The sequence below is a fragment of the Papio anubis genome, chromosome 10 (assembly GCF_008728515.1).
Source record: "Papio anubis isolate 15944 chromosome 10, Panubis1.0, whole genome shotgun sequence".
Taxonomy (NCBI): domain Eukaryota; kingdom Metazoa; phylum Chordata; class Mammalia; order Primates; family Cercopithecidae; genus Papio; species Papio anubis.
This window is the reverse complement of record NC_044985.1, coordinates 59,694,715-59,709,419: the sequence shown is the minus strand read 5'-3', so window position 1 is coordinate 59,709,419 and position 14,705 is coordinate 59,694,715. Positions and strand designations below refer to the sequence as shown.

Here is a 14,705-nt window from a genome sequence, read left to right as displayed (position 1 = left end):
TCCTATTGTTCCATTTCCCCGACTTCTGTCCATCTCCTTGTTCCTACCCCAATCCACTTAGATGCCTACCAACACTAACACCACTCATAGATTTAATTAATCCAGTGTTGACTCTGCTTGTGTTCCCACACTGCAGCTGGAATGACCTTTTCAAAACACAGATCTGATCATGTCAAATACCCTCCCCCTCTCTTTTTAAGATTACAGTTCTTAATATGGCCAATAAGACTCTGCTTGGTCTGGTCTCCAGCTTCAAACTGGTGCACTTTCTCCCTGCAACCTAGGCTCTAGCCACAATAGCCTCCTTTCAGTCCCTCAGGCTTGCAGTGTTCCCTCCTGACAAAAAGGCTTTACACATGATATTCCCTCTGTGTCCCACTATCCCTTTTTCAGTTTCTCATCTTTCATGCTAGTGTGACTTCCTCAAAGAAGCCTTACCTAACCTCTCTGACCAGACCAATGAATGCCACTTATGTAAGTTCTCATAGCACCTAGATAAATTCAACCTATTTGTTAAACTAGACCATTTAAAACTCCATTGGTTAGAGCAATTTGTTTCCTCTCTCCAAGTATTCTCTGCTGTTCTTCTCTGTTGTTCTTTGGATTTCACTTCTTTAAACCATATCCCAGAACAATTTCAGGGTTAGCAGGGGGTAACTCTTGACATTTGGACTCTGCTAAAGCAGCATCTTCACTGGCTTTCCCACATCCTCTCCGGCTGCTGTTTTCTTATCATTTTCCAATACCGTGAACATTAGCCTCTATCACAGCACTTATATAGTCTTAGTCTGCATTGTATTTTTTTTTTTTTAAGGTTTCTCTCACTAGTGTCAGCTGCTTTAGGACAAAAGGTTTATTTGTATCCTCAGCACTTAACATGGGGCCTTGTCAATAAATATTTGGAACCACGCTGTAGCCTGAAGTCCAGCCACAATAGCGTGTATGTTGATTTCTCTGCTTGTAATGTCTTTCCCTCACTTTATTTGCTTGATGAACTCTTCTATAAAGGATATAAAGGAGGCAATGGTTTAGTGTTACCTTCAACAGTGTACATAATCTTTCTACATTTGTTTCCTCATTTGAAAAATGATACTATACTTAAAAGGTTGTTGGGAGGATTAAAAGAGTTAATGGTTAAATACTTATCTCCATTCTTTTGCCAGGTCAGATCTCTATTCTTGGTAGAGCAATTGCCTAGGGAATTTTATCTCAGGATTAGGTGTTTGGAATCTCGTGCATCCAACCGGCTCTTCTCTGTCCCCTCGCTACCTTTTTTTTTTTTTTTAGAGGTGGGGTATCGCTTGGTAGCCCAGGCTGGAGTACAGACATTGATGGCTCAGTTGAAACCAGAGGACACATTATTGGCAAGTGGAAAGCCATTCTTCCCAGTCTTCTTAGGAAAGGAAATCTTTCTGAGGTGAGATGTATTTGTAAAACTGCACAGGACTTTAATACTTTGCAACAGCAAAGACTGAAAAACAAAATGGCTAAATTTCCATATCAAAACAGGTGAAATGTTTCTGTTCATTTTCTTCTACATTTGGAAAGTGCCTGATCCACAGTAACACACTAAGCTGTAGTTCCCTTCCCCTCAGCCTTTCAAGTGTACAGAACTGTAACTAAATATTTAGGCAATTAGGGCAAGCAAATTCCACAGTGAATTACGTGGTAGCCTCTAGTATAAATTTTCTTACCAACCAGACAATGTTCAGCTTCTTCTCTTGACAACCTGTTTGCATTGTCAAAGTTTAAATGTAATATATTAAAATTATTATACTCTTTAAAAATCATCGAAACTTTTTTTGTGTATGTAAATACAAAAAAATCATGAAAAATGTTTGCACATGGGGTAAAGCACATAAATGGGGTAAAGCATGATAAAAACCTTCGCTGAAGTTTCCCTGCTCACACATTACTGTGTGCACGTCTAGTATTTTTCTCATTCGGGTATCATGTTATTTGTCTTTTCCAGTTGAGGAGGAAACTTAATACCGTTTAGGCAGCGTTTCAAATCCGAGTCAAATACAGCCTGGGTGGTTTTTTGTGGGTCCACTTATCAGGACCTGTCAAGAGTGTTCTTGGGGTTAAGAGTTCTAAGATAGAAAACTCAGCTTATGCTGTTACCCGCAGGTTTTAAAGCAACATGATATGGCGTTTGAAGCTTACCTCACACCGGTGAGGTAAGCATCCAGTCATCAAATGACCCTTTTTGACGTCCATGACTGACAGAGACTCAAGCACTCCTGGGGGCCAGGCTGACTTTTCTCCACTGGCTTGGTTGGGAACTGGCTTCTTCGGAGCTGTGTACTCTTAACTTGCTCTGCTGCCGGCTGGCTGACAGCTGATGGGGGACTCCTCAGGACGGACTCCCTTCCAGATGCACCCATCTCCATCCTCAACTTCCCAACCTTTGTCCTCCCCACTCTTCGCTCGCGCGGCGGTCTGAGACCACCAGGACCAGTTTCAGTGGTTTCCTTCTTCAGCGAGACGGCAGAACAGGCTTTAAAAGGAAAGCAGGCAGCGGAAAAGTAAGAAATAACTATATTCTAAGAGTAATAATAAATTGCAGTACATGACTGCCACACGACAACGGGCAGCCTACGCTGGCTGCGGAGGCCACAGACACAAGCTCCTAACCTCCCGCCCGACCCGCCCCAACAACTGCCAGCCCCGGGTAGGGTCACGTGACAGGGGAGCGGCGCGCGCCGGCCGCGGCGCCAATTGGCGAGCGGCGGGAGCGCGGGGTTTGATGGGAAGGAGTTGGCTGGGCCTGTCTCTCTGTCAGTGGCGGCTGCTGCTTGTTCTGGAGGCAGGCTGCGCGGTGGCGGCTGAGACTGGCGGGGGTGGACGCCCGGGCCGGGCTGCGCCCGCTTCTTGCAGGTAAAACGCTCAAGGCGAGGGCAGTTGGGGGGGCTCTGCAGTGGGGAGGCATGCTGAGCTGTGCCCCTGGGAAATAAACTGCGGGTTCCCCGCTTGCCTCTCCTTGGTGCCCCCGCCTCTTGCCAAGTGGCCTAGAGCTCTGCGGCGGCTGCTGGTCAGGCTGCGCGGTGGTGCGTGCTGACCCAGGCTCGCCGCCTTGTTCCCTGGATTTCCCAGCACATTGGCAGTGGTGGTGCTGGAGTCTCGAAAGCCTTTTTTCCCCTCTAGGGCTGGTAGTTTCTCCAGCTTGATTCTGGGAGATTCCAGGTAGTGACTGGCTTGAGCCCCAGCTCTTTGGCCCACCTGTGTCGAGCTTACCTCGACACAGGCGGGGCAAAGAGGTCAGAAGGTCCCAAACTAGCATTTCCTACGCTCAGCTATCCGCTTTGAGCGTTTTGACCGCGTCTTCTTTTTCTGAGTTGTGTGGAGGCTCCAAGAGTTGGAAAGACCAGAAGGGACTGAAAACTGTCAGTGTCATGCTGCTGGGCTCTAGCGTGTGGGCGTGGAGTACGTGCTACTTAGAGAAGAGGCTCTCCAACCATTGTCCTTATTCCAGGGATGGTGGGCTGTGGGGCGGACGGGAAGGGCGAAGATGCATAGTATCAGAGGCGTGGCAGGAGGAGAAAAACAAATCTAAATTCCATCAGTTCATAGTTGCGGATTGAGAAAGAGTTGGAATTGGTCAACTCAGCTTTGCTGATGGTGCTCTCACAGTGCTAAGCAAGACCCGTGAGTCACTGAGTTTTCCATGTTCTGCTTTTCCCACTTGGCCTCCAGTGTGTGTTGCTTGGTGTCTACTGTTTTCTTGGGTGTCAGCATTGACAAAATGGACTCTATTCAACAACGGTTTGGTGGGTGTGAGTAAGCTTGGTTTCAGGAATATGTTCAAACTGGCAGGGAATGCTAATCTCTTTTCCTCAGCAGCCCCCAGAAGACCAAGTTGACTTTTAACACATTTTCTTAAACAGGAGTGGTGCGTTTAAAATTAGAATTTTAAGGTTTTCTGTTATCTATTGAGATCAGCTCAGTAATGCTGTTGATAAACCTATATAGTGTTTATATATTATAACATATAAACAAGAAAATACAAGAAAAGGAGGAGTTATATGGCTATTAAAAAGATATGATTTCATATAGAAATATTTATAATCAAATAGTAATTTTTTGGTGGTATTTAGTTCAGATGAAAATTGACTTACCATGAAAGCAAGCACTTAATCATTATATATTAAGAGGGTTTAATATATAATAGAGATGTACTTCTTTTCATTAATTTTTTTTTGAGGAGCAATAAATGTGGCTTGGGCTATTTCAGAATTGTCTTTTCAGTTAGGACATTTGGAAGTTAGAGTTCTAGAACAAATCACCTTTACTCTTCAATTGTATAGTACAGTATGTTATGGAGGTACTGTTGATGGTGATTAAATAGCTTATATTTAACTTTGGAATTTGATAAACTTAAAACTTCCTTTGCTGTTTTCTTCAAAGGCCTACAAGATTATTTAATGGCAGAGTCTACAGAATTTTTTGCTCTATTTCTTATACTGGAGAAAATGAGAGCAATCTATTTTAGTAAAAATACAAACTGTGATATAATTTTCCAATTTTAGAATTATGAAATAAGTGCTTTCTTTATAAGAAGTTGGAAAGAAATGTGTTCCATATAAATACTAGGTGTGTTTTCTGGTAATAATAATGGCTACAATTTATTAAGCAGTTACTATGTGTTGTACACTGTGCCAAATGATACATAATTTCATTTAATTTATACAACAATTCTGTGAAGTGTAGATATTTTTACCATTTTGCAGATGCAATAACTGAGGCTTGGAAAGTTTAAGTAATCTGCCCAAGACTGCATAGCTAGTAAGTGATTGAGCCATATTTTGAATCCAGATCTATTTTATTACATTATTTTAATGTGTCTTGGAGTGAGGTGAAAATTTAAGAAAAACATTTCCCAAGATTTAAAATTCTGACACCCAAACCTGAGTGTAAATAGCCATTAGTAGAAAACATTCAAATAAGGTGGTCGACATTATTGTTCATTGAAAAACACATTTAGGTCGGATGGGGTTGCTCACGCCTGTAATCTCAGCACTTTGCGAGGCCAAGGCAGGCGGATCACTTGAGGTCATGAGTTCGAGACCAGCCAGGGCAACATGGTGAAACCCTGTCTCTACTAAAAACACAAAAATTAGCCGGGAATGGTGGCACACACCTGTAATCCCAGCTACATGGGAGGCTGAGGCAGGAGAATCACTTGAACCCAGGTGGCAGTGGTTGCAGTGAGCTGAGATTAGGCCGCTGCACTCCAGCCTGGGCAACAGACAGAGTGAGACTCAGTCTCAACAAAAAGAAAAACACACTTAGATGCGCCCATCTCTTAAGGTCATGACAGGTCCTGTTGTGGTATCAGACCAGAGTGGAAAGAAACGCTCTGTACATGTTCATGGGAGAGTTCTTGGAGAAAAGTCAGTTGAGGTTGAACCATCTGTCCAATCCAGGACAAGTGAACTGATTTATGCCTCAGAAGGAAATGCAAGGGTTATTCGGTTCCCATATATTTTCCATGTATTTGAAAGAAAGGAGAGATGGATTAGAAAATAGCAACAACCACAGCAGTAAAAGCAGTTTGTATTGAGCAATCACTGTGTGCCAAGCACTGTTGTAAATAGTTTAGAATACATTATGTCATTTAAGTCTTTCAACATTTAAGAGGGTCCTTAACTATCCTTCTTTTACTGATGAGGAAATTGAGTAGCAGATAGGTTAAGTAACTGATATGTCCAAAATTGCACAGTAAGTGGTGGGCCACAGGACTTGGAGTTAAGATTTTTGCGTGGAAAGGAGAGAACCAGTGGTTGAATACAGAAGAGGTCTGAAATTAAAGCTATGGAGCAATATTTGATTTAATTGTTTAATTTTGTTATGTTTTCACGTCTGTTAGAAAGTACCACTTATTACATGTGCATTACAGTAAATCAGTTCCTTTAATATTGGAATTTGATAGAAAAATTGCTAGTGCAGGTTGACCGTTTCTTTGATTATGAACCTGAAAGCCTGGATATGGCATTTAATGACTGTCACTCTAATATTGTTTTAGAGTACAAATTTAACAGCATAATCCCTTGCTTCTGGGGTCTTAGAGGCTAAGATGTAGATTGTTTCATTAATACCAAAACAATTCTTTAAGCAAATAATTGTCAAAATTGGTATAGTGATATTATGCATGTATTTCATATTGTACTTACTTTAAAATTGATATGCAGTAAACAAGTAAAGGCTGTGCTTGCAGACTTCTAGTACCAGTTCTGTCCCTAGCTGGAGCTACATGATTTTGCAAATCATTTAACTTCTCTTTAATGCAGATTTAAACACTCAAATGTAATCAAATAAAGGAATTGGGTTACACGATACATTGTACTAATACTGTTTCGTGTGCTTATTACTCACTTTTCAAATCAGTAGATTTGTTTACCAACTATTTGATAATGTCAGAGGTGCTTTCATATATTTTACATATAAATATTCCAATCTAATCTATACAAAGCAGACTTTATTTCTGATTTTGTGTTATTGGTAATAGCTGGGTGCTTAAAAAATCAAAACTAAAATACTATGTTTGGCTCTGCTGCTTACTGTCTTTGGGATATTACTTAGCACACTACTTCACTTCTCTTAGATTTCTCATTTTTAAAATGGAGGGATAGTAGTATCTAAATGCTAAAATTAATATAAAGCATTTGGGCTGGGCGTGGTGGCTCACGCCTATAATCCCCAGCACTTTGAGAGACCAAGGTGGGCAGATCACTTGAGGCCAGGAGTTCGAGACCAACGTGGCCAACAAGGTGAAATCCCTGTCTCTACCAAAAAAAAAAAAAAAAAAAATTAGCCGGGTGTGGTGGCGCGTGCCTGTAGTCCCAGCTACGCCTTTGGAGACTGAGGTGGGAGAATTGCTTTAACCCTGGAGATGGAGGTTGTAGTGAGCCAAGATCTCACCACTGCACTCCAGCCTGGGTGTCAGTGATACTCTGTCTCAAAAAAAAAATGTATACACACACACACACACACACATACACACACACACAGCATTTGTTTTAGGGCCGCTAGAAATGAAGTACTTACTAAGTGTTTAACTGATACTGTTGTTTGATATTGTTGTTGTCATTAGTTTCAAATATTAAAAATTCTGATCATAGTCTCAGTGTGTGATGGTTACAAACTTGACATTGAAGGATGTAATTCTACTTCAAAATATGTAGGTTGGTTGTGTACAGAACACTGCTAGACACCATACACTAGTTCCAGAATAGTGGAATGATGTGTATTTTGAGAATAACAAGTGATTCATATGAATTTACTCCCTCCACCCACCTTTTTGGTAATTATTTTTAGCATCTCAAGAGGGTTTTTAGATTTACTTACTGTCATGATTCAGATAGAAATTTATAGTTTAATTCATGAAAGTTCCTGGATTTTCTACAACCACATTTTAGAAAATACTAAATGATTAATAACATTTAGCTTGCAACTTAAATATGACTTGAAACATTCATTATAGTTATAAACTTTAGAGTTTTTCAGGACAGATTATAGGTATTTCTGTCCTTAAAAATTACTTTGTGAGTAAAAGTATTTTACAGTTAAGCTCTTTGTTACTTTTCTAAGAAACTCCAAGATAGCTATGCCTTATGCTAGTTATGGTATATAAATAATTTTGCGGAGTGAGTGTTTTCACTTGATACTGGTATTATTTTGTGTTTACATTTACAGTTAAAAAATGTGAGAAATATGACATAGGTAACCTTTTTGGGGGTGGAAAAGAAGTAGTTTTATACACTGGCAAGTATCTAACTGTAACCTGGTTAAAATATGTCAGTTTGAAATTATACTTTTAACAATTCAACTTAAAAGAATAAAAATTTACATAATCATTGTCCAGTAAGTTGATTTAGAATATAATATTGTTGAGTCTGTTATAAAACATTTGAGAGTCATAGAAAAACAACTAAAAGAAGTGGTTATAGAGCTAGCTGAATTGAAGGTCAACTAGCTTCAGGGACTTGTACACAATGTTAGGGAGAAATGTTTATTTGGGCATTGAACAGTAGTGTTTAGTAATAGAGGCTAGAAATCTGAAGATAAAGGGACTCTAGGCCATATTTCTTCTGAGCTATTGGACAAATCACTAAACCTCTTTTCACTTAGTTTTCTTATCTATGAGATGGTAATACTAAAGACTATCCTATGAGAAAGTGGTGGTATTATTAACTGTAATTTAGAGAAAAGAAAATTAAGGCTCAGAATCATTAAGTGATTTGCTAAAGGTCACAGATAGCCTTGTAATCCTTATTTTCTTATTAATAACTTGGTTGCGGCTTTCTCTTATTACTTGTAAGGTTATATTTTAAACATTGTAAAACACTCCTACTCCAGTATATAGTATGAAAGTAGTATGGTAAAACTTTGTTCCCAGAACAACATAGAGAACATATTTTAAAGAATAGAAAATAGCAAAGTGGTAAGAATATACATTTCTAAACTTCATTGTCATTTGAAAAGCTTTTCAAACTTTATTTTCACTTTTAAATCTGTTCTGGTTTTGAAGAATGGATTTTTAAAAGGTGGACTTGGCAGTGTGCGATGACTCACGCCTGTAATCCCAGCACTTTGGGAGGCCGAGGTGGGCAGATCACTTGAGGCCAGGAGTTCAAGACCAGCCTGGCCAACATAGCAAAACTCTGTCTCTATCAAGAATATAAAATTAGCCAGGCGTAGTGGTGCACACCTGTAGTCCCAGCTACTCAGGAGGGTGAGGCACAAGAATCGCTTAACCTGGGAGGCGGAAGTTGCAATGAGGTGAGATCTCGCCTCTGCACTCTAGCGTGGGCAACACAGAGAGACTCCATCTCAAAAAATAATAATAATAAAAAAAGATAGACTCTATCCCAATAACTGTCTGATATCAAATTCCATATATGTGGAGTCCAAAGAAATTAATATTTCATAACATTTTTTAGGCAGTATTGCAACATCTATAGTGGGTATGCTGTGTGTTTACCTTAACATTTTAAATATTTGCTTTATTTCTAGCTGTGCATTCCTTTGGACAATTGATGATATTTATCATTGTGCCCAGTTTCTACAAATAAAAGATGGGTGGATTATTTTCTCGATGGAGGGTAAGGTACTTTTCTTTACAGCTAGTTCTTGAGTCTAATATAAAAGTGTCACATAAAGCTATTTGTGAAAGTCTCCTTTCATTATAGCCCTGAATAGTAGTTTGCTGTTTTCCTTAACTTTTTTCCTTCTCTTTTGAATTACTTTTCTATTTTTTATTTTGATACTTCCACTTGTTCTGTAGGTATCCAATGCCTCTGTGTAACAGAATTATTTCATTTGGATGTATGAATTATTTTTATTTCTGTATTTCTGTATTTGTGTGCAAATGGCTATCTTGTTTTCTTATACTTCCTAAGTTTCAAGCTTATTTGAAAGGTAGTTGAAAATAAGTACTCTAGGCCGGGTGCGGTGGCTCACGCCTGTAATCCCAACACTTTGGGAGGCTGAGGTGGGCAGATCATGAGTTCAGGAGTTCGAGACCAGCCTGGCCAACATGGTGAAACCCTGTCTCCACTAAAAATGCAAAAATTAGCTCGGCGTAGTGGTGTGAACCTATAATCTCAGCTACTCGGGAGGCTGAGGCAGGAGAATGAACCCAGGAGGCAGAGGTTGCAGTGAGCCGAGATCGTGCCACTGCACTCCAGCCTGGGTGACAGAGCAAGACTCTGTCTCAAAAAAAAGAAAAAAAAGTATTCTATACAATATTTGTTTCTTACACACTGTATCTTTTTACTTGAAGCTTATCATAAATATTGACTAAAGTCACACTGCATGTGCTTTTAGAATTTATAGGTTAAACAAAATTAGAAATTCAGTTTGATTTTATTGGATAAGCTTTTAGAGGAAGTATCTCAAAGTTACAGCTCGAAAATATGAATTGTATAAATTATATAACCCCATCTCTACTAAAAATACAGAAATTAGCTGGGCGTGGTGGTGGGCGCCTGTAATCCCAGCTACTTGGGAGGCTGAGGCAGGATGGCTTGAACCCAGAAGATGAAGGTTGCAGTGAGCCGAGATTTTGTGACTGCACTCCAGCCTGGGCGACAGAGCTAGACTCTGTCTCAAATAAAAGAAAACAAAATTATATAAATGCTTTTTTCAAATGTAAGAGGAGATAAGGTAGTCTAGGATAAACTACTTATTTTTTTTTTCTCCTTACTACCATAATAATAGAGTCTAACTATACTTGGTACATAACTTAGGTTTTGGGCTGTTGCTGGAACAGCCTTGTTTTGGATCAGCATTATATTGACCCTGTTATGACCTTTTAATAATCTGCCCAAGGATCAAATTTATCTCTTCTTGCTTTGTCTTTCATATTAGGTTGAACCATATGAAATTGCCAGTATTCAACTGCTTGGGCTTAGCAAAATGTCAATTTCATATGGTTAAGTCTAATGTTAACAACTCTTATGGGAACTACAATGACCTGATATTCATTACCCTCTTGGATTGTTGAGTATGTAATTGGTAAATATTTTTTCAAGTGTTTTATGAGTGATTTTGGCTGATTTTTATTCTAGATGTATAAAAAATACCTTTGGCAAACAAGCTTTGCTATAATGAAGTATTCTTAGATGTCCTTTTAAAATCTGATCTTCAAAAAGTACTTTAGGAATTTAGAATGAAGATAGCCTGTTGATTTTGACCTCCAGAGTCTTAAGTGAACTTTTAGCAATAGCCAATCAGACTATTTTTAGTCTGTAAATTTTTTTAATGTGTTAATTCTTTTGAGTAATCATTCCTAAGAAATTATTTTGGAGGAAAATGTGAGGTTTTTTAATTTTTTAATTTAATTTAAAAATTTTTTTGAGATGCAGTCTTTCTCTGTCACCCAGGCTAGAGTGCAGTGGTGCGATCTCAGCTCACTGCAATGTCTGGCTCCCGGGTTCAAGCAAATCTCGTGCCTGAGCCTCCTGAGTAGCTGGGATTACAAGCGCATGTCACCACGCCCAGCTAATTTTTGGATTTTTAGTAGAGATGGCGTTTCACCATGTTGACCAGGTTGGTCTCAAACTCCTGACCCTAAGTGATCTGCTCACCTTGGCCTCCCAAAGTGCAGGCGCGAGCCACCGTACCTGGCCAAAATTTGTTTCTTTCTATAACAGTGTGTTTTATTGAGGTTAAGAATGGTAAAAATTGAGCCATCAGAATTCAAAGTCTTTCTAGGATTAAAAAAAGTTAAGTAGGGAAATGCTTATTTCTTTACTCTTATGTAGTTCTGTTTGCAATTATAATTTTTATTTAAGTAAATCTTAGTTATAAACAAGAATACATATTTGCCTGATAACATTTGAGAAAATTCAATTTTGAAATAAATGTTCTTTAATGATTATATCAAAACGTAAAAGTTTGTGATACGTTTTAATGCTGTCTCTTGTTTCTGTTTCTATAACAGACAAAACCTTCAACTGTAGAAGTTCTAGAAAGTATAGATAAGGTATGTTCTTTGGCTGTAAGGTATTTTAATTCATTTTAGGTATTAAATAAATATTATTGTAGTATATATTATTTTGGAGACCAAATCTGGTATGGGAATTGAGAAATGATATAGAGTGAGTCTGAGAACTTTAATGTTATGTGACCTCAAAAAAATCTAAAGTCTATCAGTGACTTAAGAAGTCTGTTTCAAGTAATAGAGCCAGTTAGAATGAAATTAGATCTGTAGTGTGGTGTAAATAAATGTTACAGGTAGGACAAAATAGATGAGATACTGTATAATAGTTTTTATCAGTCTACAAAATTTTCACAGCTTTTTATATAGTATAAAAAATGATTTTCTGGGAATATGGAGAGTGATAAATAGATGGGTTACTGTTTTAATTTTTATTCTTTTTCTTATTGCCAGATTTTTAAAATGCCTTTTATAGGAGGAATTATTACTTATTTGACTCAACAAATATTATTGCTGATACCAATTTCATTCCCTGAATCTTTGCCAATTTGATAGTTTAAAAATAGTAATTAATTTTGCGTTGTAAAATTGCTTTGTTAGAATAAGCATTATAAATTTTTAACTTCAGTTTTAGTTTTCTTTTCCATATTATGTTCTGTTTTAAACAGTTAGGGTATTATGCTTTATTGAACTTTAAATAAGAGTTTTTTCTTAAATATCTTTCCTGTTAACATTTTTTAACATTTTAATTTCTTTATGAAGTTTGAAATTTACTAACAGGGAATAATTTTCTCTTAACAGGAAATTCAAGCATTGGAAGAATTTAGGGAAAAAAATCAGAGATTACAAAAATTATGGGTTGGAAGATTAATTCTGTATTCCTCAGTTCTCTATCTGTTTACATGCTTAATTGTATATTTGTGGTATCTTCCTGATGAATTTACAGCAAGACTTGCCATGACACTCCCATTTTTTGCTTTTCCATTGATGTAAGTAAATTATTCTTTTTGTTGATCTTTTCCTTTTCTGACTAGAGAGTCTTAATGTATATCTAGTATATATATTCAGTCTCTTTATTATTAAATGGTAATATCTGATTGAGTTTGAATTTCTTTCACAATTTGAAAAGATTTTTTAAAAATAGTAGAACAGTTGTTTTAAACCTTCATTTGTAATCCAATATACCTGAGGAGTATTACCTAGTAATATGAGTAATAATTGCTCTATATAGCAATGTTTTATGATTTTCTAGTAGATGACCATGCTCCCCTAGGGGCATTGGGCGTGGAGTAGGGGGTAATGGCAAGTGGGGCAGGGTTTGTAAAACCAAAAGAATAACTGCTCAAATTATTCTGAATGTATTCCATTCACCCCAACTCTCTTTCCTTCTTTTTACTGCTGTATAGTCACTGCTATAAAGCAATTGACCCTTATTTTAGAAATATTTTATAATATAGCCCTGTATAGGAGGTATATCATGACTGAGAATTTTGGGAGACAATTTGATAAAAAGTTTGTTTATTCAGTCAAGTATTTATGGGTACCAATTGTTTAGACATTGGATTATAATGGTGTATGGTACATAAAAATACAAAACTCTCTGACTGTATATCTTAGACTGCAAACATTAAGTAATGAGTATGATGAATGTTATAAAAGAGAAGTGTAAAATGCTATGGGAGCATTTAATAGGGGCATTGCCTCAGTCTGGGTACTACTATAAAAAATGTGTTTGTTTAGTCTTTAGTGCAGGGCATATTTTCAAATTGGAACTCCTGAAGCTTGTAAAATTATAAGTTTGTATGTAGCTACAAGAGCTGAAATTGAGTGCTTTCATAATATTGCAAAATAATTGTCTCTGCTAATTTCTTTGTTTTCACGTTTTGAAATCTTTTGGAATGCTTTTATCCCAGTAGTAGTGGATTTTATAATTGTGAGCCCCTTTTCCTTGTTTCCCTTATACTTTTTTCATAAGAGGAGAGAAAAGCAATTTACAAAGTAGAATGAGATGTTTAGTTGATTTAAGTACTTTTAAACACTCAGAAATGCACTTTACATCTATTTCCATATAAAGATTAATTTTTTTGATCATAAAAGACTTGTATCTAGTTGTAACGGAATGTCTGATAGGGAACTCTACTGTGTTAATTATAATGGCTATCCAAAAACTATGATTTAGATTTGCTATTATGATTCATAAAAGTTTTTTGGGGGGGGCAAATAAATTATATACTAATTGTTCTTTAGAAGCAGGAAAACTTTATTTCTTTAAAAAATGTAATTTCTTCAATTCAATCTTTCTGATATTTTGGGTATGAAGCTTTCTAATCCTTACTGTGTCGCTGTGATTTTTCTGCATCACCTGCATCTAGTATATCTTGGCTTGTTTAGCTTCATAGCCATTTTTCACTTTGTCTCATTGATATTTGTGACCTTGTTCTCAACTGTAGTAGCTTCTATTTTAGTGAGCTTTTCACTTTTTGAAGCAAAGACTGGTTATCCAACAAAGAATAACATTGTCCTTCTGATCGATGACAATCAAAAAAGCATGAAATAAAGCACAATTTGAAAGTGGATGTGGTAAAAAGAAAGAAGACTTAATACAGGACATTTTCTTATGTGTGTAACATGAATTGTTGCCTTTTGTGTGCAATGTGAGCTTATCCCTGGACTTTTTTCTTTGGGAAACAGTGTCTTAGTTTGTTAGTGTTGCTATAAAGGAATACCTGAGGCTGGGTAGTTTATGAAGAAATGAGGTTTATTTGGCTCATGGTTCTGTAGACTGTGCAAGAAGTATGGCACCAGCATCTGCATCTGGTGAGGGCCTCAGGCTGCTTCACTCCTGGCGGAAGGTGACGGGGGAACAGCATATGCAGAGATCACTTGGTGAGAGAGAAAGCAAGAGATAGGGGAGGTGCCAGTTTCTTTTTAACAACCAGCTCTCTCAGGAACTAATAGAGGGCAAACTCTCACAATGCCCTAGGGAGGACATTCATCTGTTCATGAGATCCGCCCCCGTGACCCAAACACCTCCCATTAGGCCCCACCTCCACTGGGGGACAAATTTCAATATGAGGTTTGGAGGATCAAATATCTAAATTATAGCAAACAGTTTTGAGGTCTGGACTCAGATTTACTTAAAGACTTAGAGGCAAAAGGGACAATAAGGTATGTTGTTTTGCTCAACACTGTCTACATTGATTATATAGTTTAGAAATCTACCTGATATCTGTAAAAAGTGACTGCTGTCTACACATTCCCA

The 14,705-nt window shown here is 37.6% G+C and overlaps 1 protein-coding gene across 6 annotated transcripts in view; it reads left to right on the top strand.

Annotated features, from left to right (window-relative positions):
* The first annotated feature begins 2,210 nt into the window (after positions 1 to 2,210).
* Positions 2,211 to 14,705, top strand: part of LNPK (lunapark, ER junction formation factor) — a 79,570-nt gene continuing 67,075 nt past the window's right edge. For 3 of the 6 annotated variants that reach the window (XM_009182498.4, XM_009182502.3, XM_009182501.4), the window contains exons 1-4: positions 2,700 to 2,880; positions 9,016 to 9,104; positions 11,447 to 11,488; positions 12,245 to 12,432. In XM_009182498.4, the coding sequence (XP_009180762.1) occupies positions 9,078 to 9,104; positions 11,447 to 11,488; positions 12,245 to 12,432 (257 nt within the window). In that variant the 5' untranslated portion in view covers positions 2,700 to 2,880; positions 9,016 to 9,077. Of the gene's footprint in view, positions 2,529 to 2,699; positions 2,881 to 2,975; positions 3,649 to 9,015; positions 9,110 to 11,446; positions 11,489 to 12,244; positions 12,433 to 14,705 lie in introns of those variants that run through there. The other 3 variants (XM_009182499.3, XM_017946675.3, XM_009182500.4) reach the window with 3 other exon arrangements.